This window comes from Phlebotomus papatasi, chromosome 2 (genome assembly GCF_024763615.1).
Source record: "Phlebotomus papatasi isolate M1 chromosome 2, Ppap_2.1, whole genome shotgun sequence".
Classification (NCBI taxonomy): Eukaryota; Metazoa; Arthropoda; class Insecta; order Diptera; family Psychodidae; genus Phlebotomus; species Phlebotomus papatasi.
Genome location: NC_077223.1, coordinates 18,326,947 through 18,354,139, shown reverse-complemented (window position 1 = coordinate 18,354,139; position 27,193 = coordinate 18,326,947). Strand labels below are relative to the sequence as shown.

At 30.9% G+C, this 27,193-nt stretch overlaps 1 protein-coding gene across 5 annotated transcripts in view; it reads left to right on the top strand.

Annotated features, from left to right (window-relative positions):
- LOC129802914 (calbindin-32) overlaps positions 1-25,405 on the top strand; it is a 64,163-nt gene extending 38,758 nt beyond the window's left edge. For 3 of the 5 annotated variants that reach the window (XM_055849128.1, XM_055849126.1, XM_055849127.1), the window contains 11 exons: positions 5,536-5,783; positions 7,872-7,961; positions 9,644-9,730; positions 10,088-10,144; positions 12,589-12,672; positions 12,771-12,826; positions 12,910-12,955; positions 18,768-18,779; positions 19,592-19,648; positions 20,732-20,803; positions 24,030-25,405. In XM_055849128.1, the coding sequence (XP_055705103.1) occupies positions 5,562-5,783; positions 7,872-7,961; positions 9,644-9,730; positions 10,088-10,144; positions 12,589-12,672; positions 12,771-12,826; positions 12,910-12,955; positions 18,768-18,779; positions 19,592-19,648; positions 20,732-20,803; positions 24,030-24,173 (927 nt within the window). In that variant the 5' untranslated portion in view covers positions 5,536-5,561 and the 3' untranslated portion in view covers positions 24,174-25,405. The remainder of the gene's footprint in view (positions 1-5,535; positions 5,784-7,871; positions 7,962-9,643; positions 9,731-10,087; positions 10,145-12,588; positions 12,673-12,770; positions 12,827-12,909; positions 12,956-18,767; positions 18,780-19,591; positions 19,649-20,731; positions 20,804-24,029) is intronic. The other 2 variants (XM_055849129.1, XM_055849130.1) reach the window with 1 other exon arrangement.
- Positions 25,406-27,193: the final 1,788 nt, after the last annotated feature.

The following is a 27,193-nucleotide window of genomic DNA, read 5'->3' as shown; positions in this document are numbered from 1 at the left end:
AATCGTTATTAGCAAGCCTTCAAGACACACAAAATGCCCGCTTTTCGAAACATATACGAAAGCCACACGTCAATTTTTGCAGCTATGAATTTTATCGAGCTCTGGCTCTAGCACATCACGATGAAAATAAAACATTTTATGAGAGTAAACTTTTAATTACATAATAGAGAGTAAAGATAAAAATCGCATTAAATAAAATAATCTCAACCGTATAAAACAATTAAACGTATGATTTTTTTGCAAATATCTTGTACGAAAACTTATTCAACCATTATTAAAGATTGATAAACTTGGTTTGCACCTCGGACAACGGATATTGTGGTTGTAGAAAATGTCTCTTCTAAAATATTCAGACTGTTCTAAAGTATTGTAAGGGTATCTCTCAACATAGATTCAGAGAGCTCGTAACACGATTTTCTCATAATTTAAACTGAATCTCTGGTGGATTAATTTATGGGTCAAGGTTCATCAGTAAAACAAGGTGCATCACAATAAACCTCACTACATATTAAATCTGTAATTATACTAGCTCAATAAGAGCTGTATGCAAGATTTTCTGGATTTATATAGATATGTCAATAGAAGATAGATATACCAATTAACCTAAATAAAGCGTTCTGCCAATAAAATCGATATTTCAAAACCAGAATGTAGAATCCAACTAATACGTTAACCAATAATATAATTAAAAGATCAAAAGTCGAGTCCTTATCTTTAATTTATTAACTCTGATTGCTCCCTTAATCAATCAATCTATCTCGTTATAAAAGTCAACAGAGACGTCTGACAGATTTTCACCCAACTCAAGGGAAATTGTAGGAGTAGCTAAACACAAATTACATACACATAGCATTTTCTATCCCTTTCTTTGTAATTCATTAATTTGGATGGTAGAGACAAATAATGGATAGTAACATGGAATCGGTTTTAATCATAAGAAAAAGATTCAATAGAGAGAAATTTAAAAAAGAGAGTGAAACAGTGTTTGCTAGACTGCCCGGTAAATCACTATTAGATCAGGCGCAAAACGGTTGCGGATAGTGCTTTTTAGTCTTGGGGAAATCCATATCTTTGGGCCAATCCATCTCAAGACGACCATAGGGGTACCCTTCATGGTCTTAGATGTTTTTGAATTTTACATATGTTAAAGTACACGATAAAATAATATACCCCTATTTTTTTTTCGTCTGAAAAAAATTCCTGGCCGGAGATACATGGCGTCAAAGATGGCGCCTCGCGCTTCATTCCTCAATTGCGATTTTTAGCAAATTTTTTAAAATGCTCTATTTCGGGAACGGGTTGAGATTTCTTCTTACTCTTTTTTTTATTTGAAAGATAATTTTATACTCTTTAAAACGATATACTTGATTTTGCATTATCTGCTTAAGTTTTTTTGTAACGGTATTTAAAAAAAAATTTGAAAAAAATTAAAAATTAATTTTTCTCAAAAACCCCATTCTCAAAAATTTTGATTTTTTTACTGTTGATCAATAACATTGAGTACTACATTCCCTGAAAAGGCGAGCTTCCACTTTTGCACTTACTTTTTTTTAAAAATATTTGAAAAATTACCATATTTTCAAAATAAAAAATAACCAGTTAAACTCAAAATTTTCAGTTCAACTTTTCAGGGAATATAGTACTCCACAATACTTATAAACAGCCAAAAAATCAAAATTTTTCGAAATCAAGTTTTTGAAAAAAAATTTTTTTTTGAGTTTTAAATAAAAATGTCTTTTATTGACAAAAATAAGCCTTTAAATCATATTAAACACATGTACTAATTATGTTTTTTGTTTTCTTTTAGTTTTTCAAAAAAAAAAATTTGGAAATTTTTTTGGATTATTTTTGAAAAAATTATAAAAAATTTTTTTTTGAAATTCCGATTAAAAAAAATCTACATATTGACACATGTGTCAAATGTATCTTAAAGTTTGATTTTTGTCAATAAAAGACATTTTTATTAAAAACTCAAAAAAAAATTTTTTTTTCAAAAACTTGATTTCGAAAAATTTTGATTTTTTGGCTGTTTATAAGTATTGTGGAGTACTATATTCCCTGAAAAGTTGAACTCAAAATTTTGAGTTTAGCTGGTTATTTTTTTATTTTGAAAATATGGTAATTTTTCAAATATTTTTAAAAAAAAGTAAGTGCAAAAGTGGAAGCTCGCCTTTTCAGGGAATATAGTACTCAATGTTACTGATCAACAGTAAAAAAATCAATTTTTTTTAGAATGGGGTTTTTGAGAAAAATTAATTTTTAAATTTTTTAAAAATTTTTTTAAAAGACCGTTACAAAAAAACTTTAGCAGATAATGCAAAATCAAGTATATCGTTTTAAAGAGTATAAAATTATCTTTCAAATAAAAAAAAGAGTAAGAAGAAATCTCAACCCGTTCCCGAAATAGAGCATTTTAAAATATTTGCTAAAAATCGCAATTGAGGAATGAAGCGCGAGGCGCCATCTTTGACGCCATTTATCTCCGGCCAGGAATTTTTTTCAGACGAAAAAAAAAAATAGGGGTATATTATTTTATCGTGTACTTTAACATATGTAAAATTCAAAAACATCTAAGACCATGACCCCTCGATTTGCGATTTTTTCGGTCGTTTTGAGATGGATTGGCCCCTTTATTCTTTAATAACTTCATTCAAAAATATTGTATATATAATATAATATAATTAGAAAAATTTTTCGGTGTTTTTTTACATTTTCAAATGTTTCAGTAGTTAACTAGATGAACATTTTGCTCTACACTTCAATGTCTTTGAATTATTCTTTAACCCATTCCTTACCATGGTATTATACATCATACGCAAATTGAGTAATTTTAGATGATTTATTCCTGGGCAATTTTTATCCGAATTGCTGTCGGGAACGAATTTTTAGTAACTTTAGTCCTTCAATTACTTTACAGTTTAGGTCACCACCAGTTTAGTTAGAAGGAAGACTCTCCCTTAATTCGACAAAATCTGGTGGAAAGATTTCCTTCCACAGATTAAGTCTGGCCTACTCTGGAGATTGGTCAAGCGGTTTAATAGAGTAGCAAAAGCTCTTACGAGATTTCAGCCTTGCTCTTGGTTTTTTGGGACCATAGAAAAAATCACTCGGTTCAGAAAGAACTTTGGACTTTTCTCTACTGGAGATGATTTGTTTGATGATAGAGTTTATTTACTGACATGCCCTTTAGGCACCCGGTTACTATACGGGCGATGTCGTTAAGAGCAATGTCTCCCGAGTTTAATAATTCTGTTTGAATATATTTGATATATAAATTTGGAACAGGTTCGATCTGATTCGGATTTATTATTCGGTTTAAATTAATACTGCGGCAAGGGGTAACTCACTCCCATTTTTACTGACAAGGGTTTCTGGTTTCTCGAGTTTCGTAATGCATATTGTGGGATTCTCGGTTTTCGCGAAGCTTTTTTCGGACAATTGTCAAGGGTTTCTCAATATGAATCTCCCCTTGTATAGCGGGTAGCATTGAACTAAAGATTTAGATTTAGGATATTCGGTGAGTAACGGGATCCTATCACCCCAAGTTATTGAGAAACACCCTGGAGAGGAGAAGACCATTATTTTGAGCACTTAAAGCTTGAGTAGGTCCAAGAGAAAAGACATTCGAGGATCGGTTTCGAAAACCAAAAAGAAAATTATTTTGTATTTCGTTCGCGTGGTGGCTGAAATATTTTCTTTTAGAATTCCGAATAAGTGGCAATATACATCTAATCTTCACTTTGTTTTGAAAACAAAACAAAACAACGACGCTTATAATATTTTCTGGTCTAATTAACTATAGTCAAGTGTGCTAATCCGGGCGCTTCGCTATCTGGATCGTTTATGACTAGTCCATTTAAAATAATATTTTTATTTTTATTTCGGTAATATAGTCACTACAGTAACATAATATAACTATTCAAGTTTGAGAAAAAGCAAAAATAATATTTTTATCCCTTTAATAAGTGAGTGTAATCGACTCATGTCAATCTAGTGCCAGCTGGGTTCTTCACTAAAAATTTTTTAGCAGTGATATTTTCGCTAATGACAGCTGGTTGATTGAAAACATTTATTGTTTTTTCCTTGTGAAAAACGTATTTTAAATCCAAGGGTTTCATTAAAAGTGAATTAGCGAAAAGGCGACCCAGTTAGTGCATGCTGACTATTTCACAATTATCATTATTTTATAAATTTTCTTTAATATTTTTGATAATTTTTTTTGTATTATGTTTCTGAATGAAACTGTGAATAATTCTATGGATTTAAAAGAAGTAAAAAAGCATTTCATCAGTCCAAAAACAAGCGTTTAAGTAGCACTATTCGGAAAACGATCCAGTTACCCCACCTTACTATAATTACCAAAAATTAATTTTAGATTTTAGGTAAGTTAGGTAGGAGTTCACTTCACATTAACTAATTTTATCCAAAGAATCTTTCTCGAATAAATGAATATGAACTTGGACAATGGTTGTCTGAAAATATATTGCACAATTTCCAAAACATTATCATTATTTTCTAAAATCATGCATTAATTTAATCGTCTTTACTTTTCCCTATTGATGAGACTAAATACTAAATACCCAAATTAATAATAATAATGAAAGTGATTAAATAAATGGCTTATTACGAACTTTTGTTTATTGATAATACTCAATGTGTAATAACACCATCATTCACTTTTCTCCGCAAAATTATTACGACATTTATATACGAAGCTGGAGAAATAGCATTATATACCTAAATATTATATTATGTGACGTTCTAATATTGGATACTCAATATACATATTTATGTACTTATTGTCAAGAAAAATCATGTATAAGAAAAATAAAGCAATTCGTGCAGAAAATTCGCAATCACTAAAAGAATAGGGATAGAAGTTTTCATACAAAAAGAACTGCTATAAGTCTGAGACTTGGTAGTTTATCACGAGAAATCTCGTAGTGTTAAGATGGGGTCATCCAAAGCAAGATATAAAGGAGAGAAAATGGTAATGACATGCAATAAATGAAGATGATGAGTGTGATCTTTTGTCGCTTTTCCTTCTATAAATTCGTGAAATGGTGTTTTTCTTGGGCAAAATAAATGTTTCCAACACATTATCTGTATTTTTTTCAAATACAATTTACGAGTGTTATTCTATTTATTTGAATTATGATAATTAATTTGAAGGGAAAGTTTAAGATAGGAATCACTTCTAAAGGAATTTGTCGAAAATGTGTGAAAATTTAGCTCAACTGATGGCCCATTTTCTTTATATTGCCCCAGAAAACACAAAACCCGGGCAAAATTGCTGCATTGAAGCAGTTTTGTGATGGTACCCGAGACTATTTCGTAGATGGAGAAGGAAATCTCCGGGTCATTTGATAATAGTAAAGGCAAAAGCATGTCACAAGAACTTACACGGAAGACCTTTTAACTTTAAAATGGCTTTTATCTACTTACCCTCACCACCACAATTTCCTTAGAGATTTTCTATATATTTGGTTCTTACATTGTATCACCTTTATTTGATATGTCTTTTCATCTTTTCAGGATTCACAAAAACCACACAATTGAGAATGGATCCATCTAAGAGAGTTCATATTGAAAAAGCGCACAATTTTATGCGACAATACCGTGATCCAGAATCCCGGGAACTTAGAAAGTTGTCTGCTAATCAATTTATGGAAGTTTGGAGTCACTATGACAAAGATGCCAACGGATATATCGAGGGAACTGAACTTGATGGTTTCTTGAGGGAATTTGTATCCAGTGCCAATGCTACAGACGTCAGTCCAGAGGTAAAGAATAATAAAAATATTTTGATCAAGAATGTGACAAAAAATTCAATAACACTGTGATTAAGAAGATAAAAATGTAAATTTTACGAAGAATTTAAAATCCCATTGCAAGCTCAATCTTGAAAACATTTTACGTAAAAACAGTTTATCGAAAAAATCATTGTATTTTTAGAGCTTTCATCATTCCAGTCGCTTTCATAAAACTGTACTGTGTTATGTTCCAATTCAATTCAATTCAATGCTTTTATTTACCCACAAAACAGGGTAACTCCTTCTTACAAATTTGTGCCATAAAAAGGTCTCAATTAGAAAAAAAAGAATAAAACATTAAGAAAAATCCAGTGGTAAAAGGTAATAAAAGAAGTATAAAGTTTAGTTGCCTCTTCTTTAATTAATACACGAAACTGATCAAATTGTGGAACGGTTGGGAACGGTAATAAAAACAAAGAAATAAATTTTATATGCCTTGAGTTATAAATAATTGACAAAGTTATTTTTGCATAATTTTCCCTTGGAGGGTGGTACTAATGTAAGACAGCAGGGGACGCAGTTAACAAATAATTCCCATATTCGTGGTATAGGGGAAGGCTCTCAGGCTTCGCACACACTCTTGAACACTTCATATTTTTTACCATATTTCTTTAACGAATCTTACCTATTTTTTCAGGAAATGTATGACTTAAGACTGTAGCTTTTAAAATAAAAGCCATTAGGTCAGATTAATTTAATTTGCAAATACTGGGGTGGAGTGTTAACTTTTCGACACTATCGAGTCGATAGAATCGGTAAATTTGATTAAGTGAATATCAACTTTTTACGCATTGTTGAGTCATTCATTGAGACATTCTTAAAAGAATGTGACTGTTGATAAGTATCTATATTAGTTACGGGAAACACAGCTATTATTTAAAATTTCAAGAATCGACAGTCGATAGTATCGAAAATAAGTTATCATGTCATCCCTGAAAGCCTTTCTCTACATAAAGTAGAAATAATAAGTTTGTTACGGTGCTCATTTACAGTGAAAGATGCTGTAATGAACCATTATTGTAAATATTTATAAAAATTAATTTTTTTTCATTTCATTCTATGGTTATTATTAGTCATTCTTATTATAGGTTTGGAAAAAGATAATTTTAATCTTTCATTACTAATAAAAATAATTTAACAAATATTGCATAATTTCATAGATCAAAAGTTTGTTACGGTCTACACTAATATTTTAATATTTTAATTCAGTAATTCGTTCAAGGATGGAAAGGCAAAGCTTCCTACGCTCGCCTTGTGTGAAAAGAGACCATGTCTCAAGAATGGTTTGCTTGAAATTCTTCAAAAAACGTGATTTTTGAGCGGTGATTTTGATTTTTAACAAAAACCAAAGATTTTCTATAGGTAAAAAGTCTACACTGAGAGAAATCCGAAAAAGTCAAAATAACATTCTGGAAATGTTAATTTTACCCTGCAGTATTGATCCGAAAACGGTGTAAATATTACCCTTTTTAGATGTATTATGGGTTAAAGTTACCCTTCTTTCATGTTGATTTTAACCCTTAAAAGGTGTAAAATTAACATTAAAAAATGCTGATATATTTTTACACCCAAAAAGTGTTAAAGTTATGACGAAAAAAAAGTTAATCGCAGCCTTTCTTTCTTCTCAATGTAGGCTTAGGGACGGCCAGTTCATAATATTAATGCCTTCATCCTGAAGGTATTTTAAGATGATTTTGGCCTTGTGTATAGTTACTTTGACTTGCTGTAGAACCGTAACAAACTTATGATTCCTACGGTATGTCCCTCTTCATGAATTTGTCAGTAAATAACTAACTAATACTATAGAAATTAAGCAGTTTTTTTTATATAAAGAGATACAAATTTTGTTGACTTTACGTTAAATTCACGACTTTGGTAAATTGCAATAACTGCATTTATTAAAATTCTGAAAATTTACGAATACCTTTGTGAGCTGATCTTTTATTTTTCCCAGAAGAGTTTTCAGTTTATGGATTGTAGAACAAAAACATACATTTTGGAGTTTATAATATTTTTAAAGCTTACGTTGAATTAATACAAAATTTTTATCTCTCCCAGACTCTTACAGATGCCACACTCGATGAGCTGAAATCTTGCTTCATGGAGGCTTATGATGATAACCAGGATGGAAAAATTGACATCAGAGAAGTAAGTACATACCCACGGTCACTTCACTTAGTCAAAATTAATTTTATAATAATGATGTACATATATGTGTTATAGGTTTTGAATGTTTTGAATTGCAAGTTATTTCAAAATTATATATTTAATTACCTGTGCATAGTGCCTTAAATTCATCAACATATAAATGGTTATACTTTAAAATACTTTAAGTGAATGGTAAATAGAACGGTACAGTGACTGCTCAAATATTTATTGGTGACTATTAATGTCGATAGGGTGAAATATGTATCTCCATCGGATGTTGAGTGCAATGATTTTGAAAATTAAAACTTCGTTTGGAGACGATCCAACTGTCCATTTAATTTTACGTTTCTAAGCTGTAAATCACGCGACTCGAAATTGATGTGTGAAAAATTGCTGAAAAGCGCAAAGATTGCACAAATGTGTCACATATCACACATATACTTTCTCAATTTGTTAAATGGCTAATGGCTACATTCTAAAAAATCAATTAATTCCCAAATCAAGATTCAATCGCTCAAAGCATTTTAACACATTCCAAAGTCCAGCTTTTTGTACATATCAGACGTTCAGACGTATTTGCGCAAGGAAAAACCATGCAATGGGAAAGCTTCAGAACTTCAAGTTCAGAAATTCAAGTCGTTTTTGCACTTTGCAAAATCAAATCAAACCTAAATTTAGCAGAGTTCTTAGTTATTTTTATTTCTAATTCTATCCTCATGTCTTAGTTTTTGTTTTTATCTTATTATGCCACCTCTACTACATTTTATCGAGAAATAAATGTTTCTTTTTTTTGTCTTCTTGAATTGTATATTTTGCTTCTTTTTTAACTTCTTTTATTTTTACTTATTCTTTTTATTACAATTATAAGAACTATGAATTTATTTTTCCTAGAAAAAGGATAAAGGTACGATTAAACTTTTTTCGTCATAACTGTAACACTTTTAGGTCTCAAAATATATCAACATTTTTTTCATATTAATTTTACATCTTTTTGCGGTAAGATTAACAAGAAAAAGGGTAATTTTAAACCCTAAAACATCTACAATGTAAAAATTTATTTATCAACATAAAAAAATTTAAAAAGTTACATTTTTGTAATGTTATTTTAACGTTTTTGGATTTTTCTCACATCAGTATTCCACGGATAACTAATTAATGTGCATATGATAAGTTTGATGGTATAGGGGAAAGTACGTTCATGCCTTCGCATAATGTGAATTTACTTTTATTTTTCCTAGAGACTTATACAGAATTATCACATAATCATCATTAATTGAGATAAGCTAACTAATATTTAATAAAAATGTGTAAATCTCTTAGAGAAAATAAAAGAAAATTCACATTATTCGAAGGCATGAACGTTCGAAGAGAGAGTACTTTCCCCTATTATTTTTTGAAAAAATAATTATTGCCGTTTCATTAAATGAAGCTAAAAGATAAGTTAGAAAGTTAGTAACATCATACCTATACCTACCTCTATCAATCTCAAGTTTAAATATTTTGAAGTTGGACTAAAGATAACCTTATATCCTTTCGACTCCTTCCATTCTTTGCCCTTTATTTTTAAGTTCAAATTTTCGTGTTCATTACGAGTTTCAAACTCAAACACCCACAAGTTGACCGAAAAGAAATCACGATTGCTATGGACTTATCAGAACTTCTGCTTAATGTTTTTCTTTCAGTTGGCACAACTTCTTCCCATGGAGGAAACCTTCTTGCTTCTTTTCCGTTTTCATAATCCCCTCGAATCTAGTGTGGAGTTCATGAAGGTAATTAAAAATTGTTCATTCTCGCAAGTCCTTTAAACTTTAGAATTGAAATTCATGAAAATATAATTTCTAATTTATATTTAATATAATCTTAAAAAAAAGTTTCTGGTGGGATTTCAAATCCAATTAACATATCCCTTTGCATCATAAAGATAACTTTTACTTGAGGAAATCCAATTATTTTATATTAGGAAGGAAAGTAACGAAAATTTATTGTTAAGTAAGAGAAGAGTTTGTGATTAATTTCATCATAAAATCAGCGCCAACAGTATACCATAAGAAGCTTGAATCTGTTATATAATGACTTTTCTTGGATATTACATTTTGTGGTATCCTTATGTTCACTAAATTTTTCAGATTTGGCGTGAATACGATACAGACAATAGTGGATACATTGAGGCTGACGAATTGAAGGTGAGTTGAAGGTTTTACCGCCAATTTATTATTTCCCAATGACAAATTGTAAAAGAAATTGCGATGAATAAGACCACAATTGATAAGGTTTCTTGTTAAAGAAGACAGTATCAGAAGAACAAAATTGATACAAAGAAGTTGGAAGAATTTATATCAAGAAACTAAAAAAAAATCAGTCACTGCATTAAAACTTTGATGGAAGTCCGCAAGAGTAAAAACAACAATATAAACTGTACAAAATACTTATCTATCTCTGTTGAAAAATATTGGTGTGCGAGATTGTGTTTTCGCAAATAATCATTTTAATTCGTATCATTAAAAGTTGCGAAAACTTGTTCTAGTTTTCTACCAACCATCGTGAACTACAGCATAGCTTCAGTCTTACATAGTTTATAATAGTCGTTCAGATTTGTACTAAAACCATCACAAGATATTCTACAAGCATACATTAAAAAACAAATAATTTAACAAGATAAACAATCTTTTCATTAGTGATTTAATTTATCTCTCAAAAACAGTTGTAGGTCAAAAATTTATGTTTTAATGTATTTTTGGTAAAACACATTTTTTCTTTAAATTGTCCATGTCCATCCTTAATAAAGTGAAAAAAAGTGGATTGAAATGGTATAGTTCTATTCGGCCTTAAGCCATTAGAACAATGTACTAGAAATATTGGAGATAGAATATTCGATTTTTTGAATTCTCTCCTTATAGATTAATAAGCGGTTATTGTAAAAAAAGAATAATCTAAAGGGGGCATTGTGGAATGCTAGCAAAACACGTCAGTCACTAAATTAAAATTCTTTACATTACTACAAATACCACAAAATTATATAGTATACGTATCTAAGTGAAGGATTTTCCATCCAGAATTCAAATAAGGAAAGAGAATGAAAGAAAATATTATCAAAATCAAAGCGATGTCGAACTTTCCGTATATAACTCCGTCCTCAGACTTTGTATAACTTTTCGTGAATCAGAAAAAGAGAAATAAAATGTATTTAGAACTCTGTTAGACCTAAACTGAACTGATCACTATTGGGTTAAACAGGTTAATGGTTTGGGGATTGCAGAATTAAGTGTACATAACCTCCAAAGGGTTAAGCCTAGAACAAAGCATATCCAGGATAACTCTGAAATAATTGGTCTGTCAAGATGCATTTTCTTTTTCATATTGTCTTATAGAATTTTATGAATAAAATTTTATTCAATCATGTAGGGGGAACTGGGGCAGTAGTAAACTGGGGTAGTTGTAAACACTGTGATGTTTTTCATTAATTTTAAGACTCCAGAGGATAAAACCCATAAGCATTTATAGATACCATGGGGATGTATGTCCACAAATTAATTGGTCAATAAAATCCTAATACTTTAAGAATAAAAATCATTTTTCCTGAAAATGTTGATATTTCGATTATTTTGGTCATTTGGATTTCCACCTAGAAATTAAAAACTGTGTAGAATAATCGAAATGTAGCAATATCAGTTCTTTCCTACATCTTTTAGGATTATATTAATGCATTTACTAGAGAAATTGATATTCTCATTTTTTTGAAAGAATTAATAATTGGTCAGAAAACAGCATTTGGGGTAGATGTAAACAGGCAATTTCAATTTCACAAAATGAGTAGGTAAACGAGTGGGAAACTGACCTTCATGCGAAATGTCTAATTCATTGACTACGAAAAAATTGGTGGCGCTGTGTTTAACAAGAAGTTACATGATGTCAAAATATGGGGAAAATCCATTGAAAAATGTCTTTAATTTGCATGATTTTAGTTTTTTCCTATTTTAATATTCCTTGTAAAAATTGTAGTGATTTTTTGAAAAATAAACAGTCTTTATATATCTCTTAAGTAATTAAAATAATTGAAAGTGGTGCAAAGTTAATTTCAAGGGTAGAAAAAAGGGTGTTTACATCCTCCCCAGAAAGTGTTTACTTCTACCCCAGGTATTTTGTCAAAAGAGAAAAATGCACAGTGACACAAATTTTATTTTTATGGAAAACTCAATTGTTTTCCAGCGTCCGCATTACCCGCAATGTATTGCCTATACCCAAGGGTAAAACATGAGCTAAGAAAGATTTTCCAAAAAGTCACGGTGTCCTTGGAAAATCACCTCAAATTCGCATCTATTGAAAATGGTTACATGTGCCCCAGTCTCCCCTATTCTTAACGCTTCATGTACTTGGTTCGGTTTTTAAGGTAGTAGACTCAGTATGAGCTTGGGAACTTCCACAAACTTTTATGCTCAAGTTCCAAAAACTGGTCAAGGACCGTACAATGTAAGCTGAAGGGCTGAAGAAACAAATTTGTCAACTGAATAATGGACAATATAGCAAAAAGAGTCGTCAACATCAAAATAAATAAATAATTAATAACCATAAATAATTGTAAAAAGAATTATATACAATTTACAATATCTTTTTTCTTTGTTTTACTTAGAATTTTTTACGAGATCTTCTGAAGGAAGCTAAGAAAATCAATGACGTCTCCGAAGATAAATTAATTGAATACACTGACACTATGGTAAGATTTTTTCATTAAAACATATTATCAATTAATAGCAATTGAACTTGGAAAATTTGCACTAATATGACTTTTCTCAATAATACTTTTGATACTAGCTTCAAGTGTTTGACGCCAACAAAGATGGTCGATTGCAGTTGTCGGAGATGGCAAAGTAAGTTTGTTTTTTTGTAATTAAATTCCAAAAAATATTTGTTCATCGTCTTGAAAATGACTTACGTAATTTTCACCGTTAAGATTGCTTCCAGTGAAGGAGAATTTCCTGTGTCGTCAAGTATTCAAGGTAACATTGAAAAACTTCAATATTTTCTTATAATTAGTTCCACGGAAGAGCTCAAAGTTCAGCACTATTCGAACGAGTAAAAGAGAGAAAAAAGAAGTTCTCAATTTTATTCTCAATCAATGATAATAAAATAAAATCATACGTGAGAATAAATTGTATTATCCCATTTGAATTTTAATATCGCATAACAGCTAAGCTTTTCATAAAATGACAATTGAAAGCTCAAATGCTCACTGAATGAAATAAATAAATATAATTTTGCATCTGCAATATTTTTTTGACCTAGTCAAATGACATAAAATGCTTGATACTTTTATCATAAAGTAAGCACGTAAAAGAAACTAGTGAACTAGAAGATATCTCCCATTAAAAGCTTAATTTCACTTGGTATTTAACTGAATTTAATAAAATTTTAAAAGTTGTTCTGTATTTGAATTAAAATCCAATTTAAACTTACAAAAAACAAAAAAGCTTCTCATTTTCAAAGATTGAAATTCATACACAACACATATGGTGGTTTTCAACGCAAATTGCTCGAGTAAAAGTTTTACGATTTGAAAAGTTAAACGGGTGAGACGAAACATCTCGCAGAATAGTTTGAATTCTGAAGTTCAATGCTATACTCGTGTGCCTTGTACATTTATTTCTCATTCAATAAACTTTATTGATCCCTCTCATGAATTATAAATTCGAGATATGCAAAGTTTTCCTTTCAATTCATTTTTTTCGTTCAACGCAGTTTTTAAATTAGTTTATAAATCATCTCAAATTTTACAAACAATTATTCGTTCATTCATTCATTTTCAACCGTGTGTTCCATTTGGGATCACAGGCCTAGGACATCGCGGTTAGTCCACGCCTATCGATCCACCGCTACTTCAGGAAGATGTTCATGGTCAATCCCAAGGCGTTCCAAGGCAAGATTCTGAATTTGCTTCAGTCACCTTGTCCTTGGTCTGCCCCAAAGTTAAGGTTCCTCCATAATGGATAGCATAGCTTTTCTGGGGAATCTTTCTTCATTCATGCGCTGAATATGACCATATCATCGAAGTTGTGATCTCTCAATACAAAGAACCAACTTATCGACTCTTACTTAGCTCTTTACAAAAGGCAACGTTCCTTACTCGATCTTGACGAGTAATTCCCTTAATCACCCGTCAGTACCTCATCTCGGTAGCTTGTACTCATGACCAATTTATAAGACAGTTATTCTAATTAAATATCAGATTTAAAAGGCAAATTTGGTCAGTAAAAAATCAAATTTGGTCAGTAAAAAATTAAACATGGTCAGTAAAAAACTTTTAAAAAATCGGAAAAAATAAAATTTGGTCAGTAAAAAATAAAATTTGGTCAGAAATAAATAAAATTTGGTCAGTAATAAATAAAATTTGGTCAGTATAAAATAAAAATTTGGTCAGTTAAAAATCAAATTCGGTCGGAGAAAAGTCAAACTTGGTCGGTAAAAAGTTAAATTTGCTCAGTATTTTTTTTTTAAATCAGTAAAATGTGAAATTTAATCAGTGGAAAATTAAATATGATCAGTGAGTAATAATTTAGTCAATAAAAAACTAAAAGGAAATCAATAAAAGTTAAAACTTTGCATATCCGGATAAAAAGTATTGCACATTTCGTATTCCGGAAACTTCGTATTTTAGTACATTTCGTATTTTACCATTTCGTATTTCATATTTCGTCTTTTCTAAATTTTGTACAAAAATTAAACAGGTGCTACTGATAAACTTTCCAAAGCATGGAAAATTTCCCTTTGCCTCAACAGGTGCTACTGATATCTTCCCAAAACACAGAAAATTTCCCTTTGCCTCAACAGGCGATACAGATAACTTCTCAAAGCACAGAAAATTTCCCTTTGCCTCAACAGGCGATACAGATAACTTCTCAAAGCACAGAAAATTTCCCTTTGCCTCAACAGGCGATACAGATAACTTCTCAAAGCACAGAAAATTTCCCTTTGCCTCAACAGGCGAAACAAATTACTTCCCAAAGCACGGAAAATTTCCCCTTGCCTCAACAAGCGATACAGATAACTTCCCGAAGGACAGAAAATTTAATTTTTTACTGACCAGGTTCTTTATTTTTTACTGACCATTTTTTTATATTTTACCGATCAAATTTCATTTTTTACTGATCAGTTTTGATTTTTCACTTACCAAATTTGATTTTTTACTGACCAAATTTGACTTTTTACCAACTAAGTTTGACTTTTCTCCGACCGAATTTGATTTTTTACTGACCAAATTTTATTTTATACTGACCAAGTTTTATTTTTTACTGAGCAAATTTAACTTTTTACCGACCAAGTTTGACTTTTCACCGACCGAATTTGATTTTTTACGGTCCAAATTTTATTTTATACTGACCAAATTTTATTTTTTTACTGAACAAATTTGATTTTTACTGACCAAAATATACGCTGCTAAAATTTGATTTTTTACTGACCATATTTTATTTTTTACTGACCGTATTAGGTGAGATTCTTAACAATCTCACCTACTATAATCCTAACAAAATTTCATGTCCTCCGATCGCGCTCAAACTTGGCCAAAATGTGTTTCGCCACTTCCTGATCACGAATATATGGGGGGCTAAGTTACGTTCCCGGCCGGCCGGCCGGCCGGCCGTCCGGCCGTCCGGCCGCTCTTTGGAGCTTAATAGCTCCTAAACTAAAAAAGATATCGACTTGCGGTTTTCGGCAAAGGTTAAATATCGTATGAAAATTGCAACTTGGTGCATTGACCCCCCACCCCCTACCCCTCCTTCCGCCATTTTGAAGACCCCCCTTTTTTTGTTTTCTCAATAGCTCCGGCCCTATGGCATCGAGCGGGCTCAAATTTTAGTATGTTATAGCTGGGCCTTAGAGCTTTCCATCAATACCAAACTTAAGGTCCCCCGACCCCCCTGACCCGAGCTATAAGGGTCCAAAAAAAATTTCTTAAAATGGCCATAACTCCGGTTCTAATTGTCAGAATTTAAAAAGTGAGGGCTTTTTGGAAAGCTCTCGTGAAATGCCACTTCCCCTTCTAAAATCGCAAGTTCGTAAAACTACCGCTAGGGGCGCTATTATTAAAAGGAAAATTTTTAAATCTTAAAAGTTAAATAACTCAAAAATTCCATTGTGCATCGGGCTGAAATTTTAGTATGTTGTAGCCGCTGATTATACCTATCAAACAAAAAAAACCTTAAGTCGATCCATAACCCCTGACCCGAGCTATAAGGGGTCAAAGTTCGAACATTGACCGGCCTCTATCTCCGGTTCTAATTAACATATCGACATAAATTTTACCTTTTTGGTTTCGTCTCGATGAGCACTTTTAGATGGAAGCTCAAAAAGTCACTACAGGTGGCGCTGTGATAGCGTCAAAATTCATCGAAATTCAAAGTCACTTTTCTCAAAAACGGCATTGTGCAAGTTAATGAAATTTTAGTATGTTGTAGTCCAGTCTAGGACGTTTCCAAAATGGTGCGTATGTGCGCTGTGGTTTCAATAGAACCGGAGATATGAGGGGTCAAAGTTCACAAAATTTAAAAAATCATATCTCCGGTTCTATGTGACCGATTTTGATGAATGAGGGCTTAAACGAAAGATCTCACCAAATACTACAACTTTCTAGAACATTTGAACTTCGTGGGACCAACACCAGGGGCGCCACAGTCAAAAAACGAATTTCAATATCACATAACCTCAATTATCTCGACTGTCGCTGAACCGATTTTGATGATTACTTCGACATAATTGTAGAGGACATTTGTCTCTACATTTCGTCCATACATCATTTTCCACTCAGACTACGCTATCACTTCGATTTTGCCGTTTAACTGTGAAAAAATTGAATTTTCCCATAATAACGCTTTGAAATCACTCAGATGCCAATTTGACTGCCTCTACTCCACAAAGACACTTAAAATAGGGTTTTAAATGGAAAGTTCCACAAAATACAACAATTCTTTGATATAGTTGAAGTTCAACAAATGACTACTTGGGGAACTCTGGATGAAAAAACGAGTTAAGAAACAAAAAACCTCGCTTATCTTGACTTCTGAGTAATCGATGAGATCATGTTCTATGGGAAAATTATAGAGACCATTCTGGTCTACATTTCACCCATATAACACTTTTCTGTCAGTTCATCCAAATCCTTGATATTTTGGTTTAAATACAAAATTTGTATAATTTCACGAATTTTATTCAAGATAACTGAATGGCGTCTCCCAACTTCAGCTCTAAATCGAATTTGCATGCACTCCGAGTTAGCTCACGTTAAGAATCTCACCTACATAAGCCGGTTAGGATTATCTGTCCCTTTTATTTTTTACTGACCGTATTTTATATTTTACTGACGAAATTTTATTTTTTACTTACCGAATTTTATTTTTTTACTGACCAAAAAGGCGCAGCCCAATGATTCTACCGTACCATAAATCTTTTCAGTTAGCTTTTTAGTTAGTTGTTTTCTATTATTGCACAATGAATTAGCAAAAAATACAAATTTTAAATAAAATGCAAGTTAATGTTGAGTACTTAATCAAGAACTCAAAATTGTTAATCGAAGTTAGTTTTGACAATAAGTTAGTGAAATTAGTTTCTACATAATCTTGTAGAATTCTCTAAATAAGGCATTATAGAACCAAAATTATTATATAATCTGCTTATAACGCTCTTGCTTCCGTTACTAAGACTGACTTACAGTAATTGGCCTCATTCTTAAGGGACTTGGTTGTTTCTACAAGGAATTTCAACTCAAAATTTCCATTATAAGCCTTTTAAGGATGCATTAAACAACTTTTCGTATTATTGGTTTTATAAGGGAACTATTTTGCTTCTAGGGTATCCCCTGCACTCTAGAGTTGCTTAATCTTTGACTGTTTAAAACCTTTAAAACTGTTCCAACCTCGCCTATGAATAAACATCATTTTTTGTTGAGAACTAAATGCCGGGTATTTATGTAAATCTTTCTCTTTCGGTTTGCGTAATATTTTGAAAACGAGAAGCCTTTTTGTTTATTAAAATTGTATATCAATAAATAATGAATTAAAAAAATGAGACTGTGAAAACTGTAATTAAAGAAAAATATGAATCTTGATTGTGGCTCTCAAATATAGAAAAATTATGAATTTAACCACTTTAATTCGACCGCTTTAAACCTCTCTGCATGATAAAATGAAGCTTCATGATATTGCCGGAAGGAATTTTCATCACTTCCAGATTTAGAAGAATATGCTATATATAATATTATATATTCTCGGCGGATATTTATTCAACTTTTATGAGCTTTGGAATTTTTCTAATTAACTTTTTCCTTCTACCCGGAATTAGCAGATGTTTTGATTTTCATAATATTTGAGTGGCACAATCGAGTATTTCCGTAAATAAGTGATTTTTCTTAAGTTATGAATTTGTTGTTTTCACATACTTGTGATGTTTTGCTTTCTCCCTATGTCTGTCTAAATCTGTCTCTATCTTACACTTTGCACACCCTCTAACATCCCTAAACTCTTGATATTACATAATATTATGTACACTGACAAATAATACTAACTATATAAATACAATTCTTGTTGCGTCTGTACCTTGATTCTCCTGATATGTATGTTAAAATTATAAATTTTTTTCTCTTTTTTCTCCACCTGTATTTGTCTACTTTTGGATTTCTTTTAATTTCCTTTGTACATTCACACTCTTGGATTATCTTTTATTTCCCTCTATGTTTGATATTAAATCAAAAACTGCTTGTGTATACAACAACAAAAACACTACAACCAAATCAACAAAATAATGTTCCACATTCCACCAAAGGAAGGCATTGAAGTGAGTACTAGTATAGAATCACATCTCTCGTTAACGTTGTTCGTCGCAGTTTTAAAATTTATAATTTCAACGTCTAAACAACGCGTTATAATGAAAATAAATTGCCTAGCATTTTTTATTCAAAATTGTATTGATAATAAATTAAATTTGTCATAATAACGATATTTACTATTATTATTTTCTTAATTTTATGTCGTATATTTGTATATAAAATTTGTATATAAGTTGATAATTCATTAAATAACTAAATAAATTGAAAAAGAAAACAAATTTCAACAAAATCAGCTTAGGAAACTCCTAAGATTTTTTTTTCTGTATTGTATATATAATTTTCTTCAAAAAAAGTTTACTTTATATGCGTTGTATCAGTAAACTCTCGTTATGTTACACATTCTTCTAACACTACTCAACAGCAAAAATATTTTGCTATATCATATTAAGACTGATATCACATATCCATAACTGTCACATATTTTCCATGTTCTTCATACAATTTTTTCCCATTTCACCTTCGGTTTTTTCATTTAGTTTCCTTTACCGTAAAAGTTTTTCCTTGTATCATAGCATCACTTATTTCCTTCTCGTTCATCACAATTTAAGGCTTTGCCCTAATATCTCTTGTAAAAGGAAATGTTATGCAAAAGTTTTTCACGCATTTTCCCCTTCACAGAAGAAGCACGCATGAAATTTTTATTCACAGTACTGCATCCCATGATTCGTTCATTCAGAATCAGATGATTATTTTTTTTCATTACATACAAAACACTTTCTTAAAGTTTTCTTCTTTAAATTTATTCTGAAATCTCTTACAGGGTGCCACAAAACTCACCAAGGAAGACATTGAAAAGGTGTTCTCGCTCTATGATAGGGTTAGTGCAATGAAATGTTTCTTTTTAATAACGCCAGAACCTTCAAACGATGCTAATTTTTCTTACCAGTTCTCATCCGAAAATTCGTAGCCGTTGAAGGTTCACTGTGTGCGAACTATGCCCACATTCCCCTAGATTTATTTAGCCGCTTAGAATTCTTCAGAATATCCTAATATAAGAGAAAACTACTTAATGTAAAAAATATCCATCATATTTTAAGGTTTAGTTTTAGGATAACGTATGGTACAGTAGACTCTTACTCAATCGGCTCTTTTTCAATCGGGCGTCAAATTTTGTTGACAGTTTTCACGCTTAATTATGAAGCTAATTCGCTCAAATTCGCTGTAGTTCTTCCTATTTTATCGTGATTCTTTATAATTGAGCACTTTTTGTGGAATTTACAGAGGCTTTGACGCTAAATTCTATCGCTAAACCGGATGACATTTTGCCCCATATTCACGATTGAGAGAGAGTCTACTGTATTTCGGGACACTTTTTAGCACTTTCAAGTTTCAAACAGCTTAACGACTTCTCAAATTATTTTTTTCTTTGTTGATACAAATATTTATGTTCCTTATGCTATCCAGAAGAAGATTCTGATCGAAAAATGTTGAAAAATGCATCATTTTTTATACAAAGTAACAAAATATGTAAAGAAGTAAAAGTGGTATATTTCGGGACAGACAAAAGTCGCTATTATGCAAATAAATTTCACCGAGCCTGATTATTTATTAGTTAAATATTTTCATAGTTTTCAGATTTTAAACAGTTGTAATGATTCTCTGAGCTCATCAGGAATTGTTTAGATATTTTTCTTGAATTGTCAATCTTTAATTTATATTATCAACTTTGTTATTCAATCCCTTAAAATATTCCAGATGATTAATGTTTTTAATGAATGAGGATCAAGCTTTATAGTAGCTTCTTGGGATGAACAGAATATATATTAACATACTCGTCCTTAAAGGGTTTCCTCATCAAATTATATTATTTTTAAGCAAAGCAAATGAATTGTATGCGAAAATATTATATTTATGAGTAATGATAAACTAATTTATCAATCTTTTGCTTTCTAATTCTCAGGACAATAATGGAACAATTGAAAATGAAGAACTCAGAGGTTTCTTAAAGGATCTTCTAGAACTCGTTAAGAAGGTAATAAAAAATTCTACATTTTCTATTTTAAAAATATTAAACAAATAGCATTATCTAGTTGTAATAAAAATTTAATCCCATATCACGATGTCTGATTGGATTGATTTTAAAGTTTTAGTTAATCAGGCAAGGAGTAAAATATTTCGAGAAAAATTTTCTATTACGTTCGATTGCTGCTGAAAGGCCTCTACACACTGTAAAAATTTTACACAAAAACATAGCATCAAAATGTGATTCTGAAGTTTAGCTTCAAGATGTTATTTCATTTATTAAAATTGTTAGACATTGCGTCAAAAAGGTCAAAGCACATTAATTTTTTTTTGTATTTCATTAAACATGAAACATGAAAATTATTTGCTAAAGATATCTTGATTATTATTTAGAGATATTTGACTAAAAAATATAAAGAAGGAGTGTCCTTCAGAAATTGCTTCTCTTTTAGATTAATCGAATATCGTATCAATAATACCAATAATATTAAGCTTTTTTCAACATTTATTTTAATTTTATTTTCATTATTTACACTATAATGGCCTCTATACACTAGAAAAAATTATATTTAATATTGAAGTAAATTGTTAACACTCGTTAACACACAGAAAAAAATTTAGTAAAATACTTGGTAAATGTTTGTAAATTCCCACTTGAGGATTTACAAAATGCTCTTAAATCGTATAACACATGGAAAAGTTCGTAAAAGTTTGTACCCTTTTAGGGTCGGAGGAACGTATGTTCGACAGGGAACCCCTATTGACACTTTTGTCAAAATGTTGAAAATTATTTAATGTATCTAGTAAAATATAAGTAATATAACGTTTTTTCTGTAATATACCTTTTACTATAAACAGAGATGTTCAAATTTCATATCCCAAATGGTACAGAGTAGGGTGTCAATAAGTGCTGACACGAGTTCTTAAAGTGTCAATAGACGTTCCTTTCACCCTACAAATATTATATTTTTTGTTCTTTTGCAAACATTTGTTCGCAAAGTTTTTCAAGACAAACAAAAATTTACAAACAAATCTTTGTAAATGCACAAAAAATGCTCATCAAGTGAGCATGTTACGAACAATATTTCTAAAAAACGTAGGGGAGACCGGGGAGATATGGGACACTTTTTCATGTTTTAACTTTGAGACAGTATTACAAAAAATCACGATAATGTATTACAATTTTATTTGATCTATAGAATACTTATGGGTATTGACTTTATAAAAAGTACTCGATAGAACTTTGGAAACAACTAAGTTTTCTTGGAGAAGATAAAACATTTAACTTGACGCTTTGTCCCAAACCTCCCCGATTTGAGGCAGTATGGGACGCATTTTTTCTCGCATAATCTGCATTATTGAAGCATGATAATTAATTTCAAATAGTACATTAAAGATATTTCTAACAGTAATAAAAATGTTTAATTTTTTATTTCATACTTAGAAATTCATATCAATCTTATTTGTACAGTCAAGTCATTTATTGTCAATCAGTTATTTAAAGTATTTTCTTCATATTTTCCATCCTAGCTTTCTTTGTTTTTTTATTCTAAATATTGGAATCATCATCATCATCAAATTCCTCAGGCGAGGAGATTATCTTGACAATTTTAGTTTTAAACTCATTGGCGGATTTCTGTTTGCTTTTACGACAACTGCATAGTACCTGATTTTCCCTATTTTTCTTAATAAGCTCTCACCTTGCCTTTTCTAGAGAACTTATGAGAATTGTAGAGGATATTGCTCGAGAAGTTTTCTTGACAGAATACTTTTTAACGGGATTGGACAAAGGTCGAATATCCTCAGGAGAAGAAATAATTGATTCCTAAGACATTGATAGTTTAATTGTATCTGTAGACAACTGCTCAACTGGTAAAGTTTGCACAAGAGGGAGATTTCCAATAGACTGAGACGTTAAAATATACATTTTTTATCAATTTTTAAAAAAGTGTTCATATAGAATTAAAACAATAAAACTGAGGACATCCATTCTTTTAGTCAAGATACATCTTAATATTGCCTACGATTGAGTATTGGTTAAATCCCATTTATTTCAATAATTAATGAAACCATCGCCTCGTCCCACACTACCCTTTCCCAAACCTCCCCGATCTCCCCTATAAACTTTTTAATGGATAATACGATTTACGACTATTTCGTAAGTCCCCAGTGGGAATTCACGAACATCTACGAACTATTTTAATTGTATTTAATTTATTTTTAATTTAATTTTTAATTTATTACCTAGGGGAAACTGGGGCATCACCAAACACAGGGTAGCACCAAACACTGCGATTTTTTAATCGGATATTCATCTTCAGAGGACAAGACTTATAGATATTTATAGGCATTTTAAGAAATGCTTGTCCACTGAAGAAATGGTCGAGATAGTCCAAGTAGATTAGAAATAAAAATTAGTGTTTGATGGTACCCCGTGTTTGGTGGTACCCCAGTTTCCCCTACTGTTTTTGACCTAGTTTTTTTTTCTGTGTAGAGGCCTAAAGAAAAATTGAATTCATTTCCATGAAATCGAGTTTGATTCTATCAAACAATTAATCATAATGGATAGAGTCTTACTTAAGTATTTAATTCCAATTGTCTCAAACTTAGATGTAATCAAAGTATTAAAAGCTCTTGATAATCAGAGAATATGAAACCCTTAAAGTATTTTACAAGACTAAATGTTTAATTATAGTGGATAATGTTTAGTATTTAATGTGAATTTATGAACAAAATAGCTCTTGTGACATGTAGCTTTCCTAAGGAATTCATTACAAAACGTAATACTATATAAGAACCTAATGATAAACCCAAAAACAGCTTAGTGCCCAATAATGTTGTTATTCTAATTATAATTAAGTTAGGCTGATCTGCTTATCCTATCGGTCTGTGGTATTATAATTAAGTTACTTTATCTTTACTATAAATATTTCATTAACAACAATTCTGTATAAATTTCAAATGCTTTCCGCATTCTATTTTATTGCGTAATTTAAATCAAATTTCACGATTTGAAATCAGTACGCTGGTATTGGGGAGATATTAAAGAATTAAAAATAAAATTCTGGGAATGAGAAAAAGTAAACCAATCACACACTAAAATAGTTTTCTAATGAAGACATTTAATCACATTTCAACCTCCACAATACGATAAATAGCTACAGACATCATGTGTCTCCTCTGTGTCTCTGGGTAAAGCAATGGTTATAGTAATATTTTTCTTTTAATTTTTCTAGGACTATGATGCTCAAGATTTGATTGAGTTCGAAGAAACTATCCTGCAGGGAGTGGGCTATGACAAAGATGGAAAGGTTTCCCGTAAGGAATTAACAATGATCCTACTGGCACTAGCAAAGATGCCACCAGATGATGAACAATAGACGATATCATCAGGAATATAACTCAATTAATAAATAGTAAGATGAAGAATAAATGCTTAAAATTGGAGCGCAGCTGAGAGTGAAGCATGGAATAGCAGTAGATACGATAAGGGCATTTGCAGACGACAACGATTTCTAACAGTGCTGTATAACACTTATTCGAGACACCTTGAGCGAGGTTTCTTTGCTAAATCAGCGCTGAATTGTGGGTGTCTTGGATGAACGAAAAATTGATATTCCACAAAGGGATATTACAATAGTTTTGTATTTTTGGAGGGAAAATCAATTTTCCTCTTTGAAATAAATTGGCGCGCACACATAAAGATATGAAAGCACAAAATCAGTGCTTGGCAGTTAAAAATTGCTTTAAAATGTTCAATGATGTTACATGACACTCTTTAGCCTTTGATCTTTTTAATCTCTTGAGTGCAATTGCAATAAAAGACTTGATAATATAATAAATGCACGAATTACTATGTGAATATTCACAAAAGAAACTTTAGAAATCTTACCATTTATGATAAAAAAGAATTAAATTTTTGCTACAAACTTTTCCGTTGAAATATCTTTTGTTGTCTGTACAGAGGGATATTGAAAAAATTGCGGAGGGAAATTAAGCACAAAGTTGGACACATATCACGATTATTTAATTTGCATATTCTTTAATTCCATGCACCTATTCCTTTGAGGACTATTTTATAAATTTCACTGTAAAGAAACTTTTCTTTGATCTGACTATCCCGTAAAATTATCTAGTGTTAACGTGATATCATACTTTCCCTAAGAAAAAAAAAAGGAAATCATGCAAATCATATAAAGAAAAACTATTTTTTCACCCTTTACTAATGGTTTAAAAAATCCTAAATAACATTTGTCTCTGTGAAATGGCATATTGATGGCAAATGATATGAATTGTACCTATTTTAATTGTGATTGAGAGTGATATAAATTCACGAAAAGAAAGAATATTTGATAATCTATTATGTGAAACTTTCAAAAAACGAAAAGAAAACACTTAATGTTTCAAAAAAAAACTATATATCTATATATATTTACATACAAAAATTCTATTATGCTCTTCATAATTAACGAATTTTTCAGAGTTTGTTGTTTCATATTTATCTAAAAGAATATTGTGAAAGAAGTGTTTCCCATAATAAATGAAAAAACAATCAACCGTTCCATTGAGATACAATAATAATAATAAAAAAAGTGAAATATTGAAAGAAATATGAAATAAATGTGTGAGGAATTTTGTGCCAAATATCAATTAATTTCTTTTAGAGAGAATAATTTAACAAAAAAAACGAGAAATTTAATAGAAAATATTTATGCAATGCAAACCACCTACTAAATGTTAAATGAAATAAAAAAAACAGCATTTTTAACCAGCTTTGAGTCATTCAACTCTCAAAAGAAACTGTTCTAAGCCATCTTTCAATATATTGTTGTTGATAACAAAAATTTCACTTAAATGTTGACTAAATGTGTACTATTTTACCTGTTACTCACAATGTAGAGGAAATTAATTGAAAGTCTATATGATATTTGAAACAAAAAAAAAAAAAAAATACAAAAAAGAAAAATTATAAATGTATTGACGTATTTCTGCGATGGTATTTCTCGACAGAATGTAAAACATAAAAAAAAATGAAATAAAGGAGAAATTTCCTCAATTGAGACACTTTTCTTTTCAAAATCTTCCTCATTGTTCTGTTTTTTTTGTCCCATACACAAAAGCCCCATTTATCCATCCCAATTTCCAACATTAATGTTTAAAATGGTAATTTGATATCTTTTCTTCATCCATCTTCTTCGACAAAACTATCACTGAAAATGGTCTCTTATAGTTTTTCATTTGGATTTTACCAAAAACCGATCATCCCATCAGAATGATTCACCTTGTGCGGCAATTTGGCCTTTTTTATCAGTGACAAGCATGTTATTTAGTTAAAAGCTTACGATTCACTGAATTTGTGATGAAACATCAAAAGAACAGTCTCCCAAAATCTTATCCAATCACCCTCCTACTGACCTGATGAAAACAATTCCCATCGTCAATGCATTTCAATGAACAAATTGACCACAATATTATTTTTCCTTAAATTAATTGCCAAAGAAGAATGAGGTGATTCCTGCAGCGAAAAATTCAAAGGAATGCATACGCCTCGTTATGAAATGATTTATTTGCACCTGACAGGCGATCTAATTGAATATTAACACCTTTTCCTCTCGCCAACATTTCGCCCAATCAGAGTTGATTGGAAAATATCCTTCGGTAATTACACTATGCAACACGGTTTTTTTTAACGGAGATCTCACATGGTACGTTTGATAGAGTCAAGTCCCCTGATTAAGAATCTGGTCTTGGTTTTGCTCCTATACGTAACAATTTTTTTTTATTAATACTTTTATATTTCTTCTGCTTTGCCTTACATTATCCGTTATATATCAGGTTCTAGTGAACGGAACTTGAAAAGTGTGGGTGCGTTGGAAAGCTCATTAGTCGAGCTTCAATTTTGATTATTGCAAAAAACCTTGTAAAACCACTCATTCGGGGTGTAAAATTGAAGTTTCTCTAAAAATTACCAAAAAAATGGTCCTAAAGTGAGGTTTTAAAAATTTGTATAAAATAAACTAAACAAAATATTAAAAATCCAATGATACCAGGTGATAGGCCACACTTAGAACTACAATTTTGTTCATCTGAGACATCGGGCTCCGATCACTCTAAATGCCTCATTTGTTGGTTTTTGTCATTTTGCAAAAATATGAAGTACCTATTTTAGAGCAAATTCCCTAAACATTTCTGAGAAAATATCTTTTAAAACTTATGTGAAACATACATAAATGTGGAGATTCTTCTTTGAATCGATCGGGGGACCATCAACATGATTTTCATTTACATTCCCAATCAACCCTCGTTCAAAAGCTTCCAATTTTCCTTTATGTAATTCAATTTTTGTTTCTATTTATTTCCATCCATCCATCTAATACTATTTCTAGTAGAGGCTAATTTT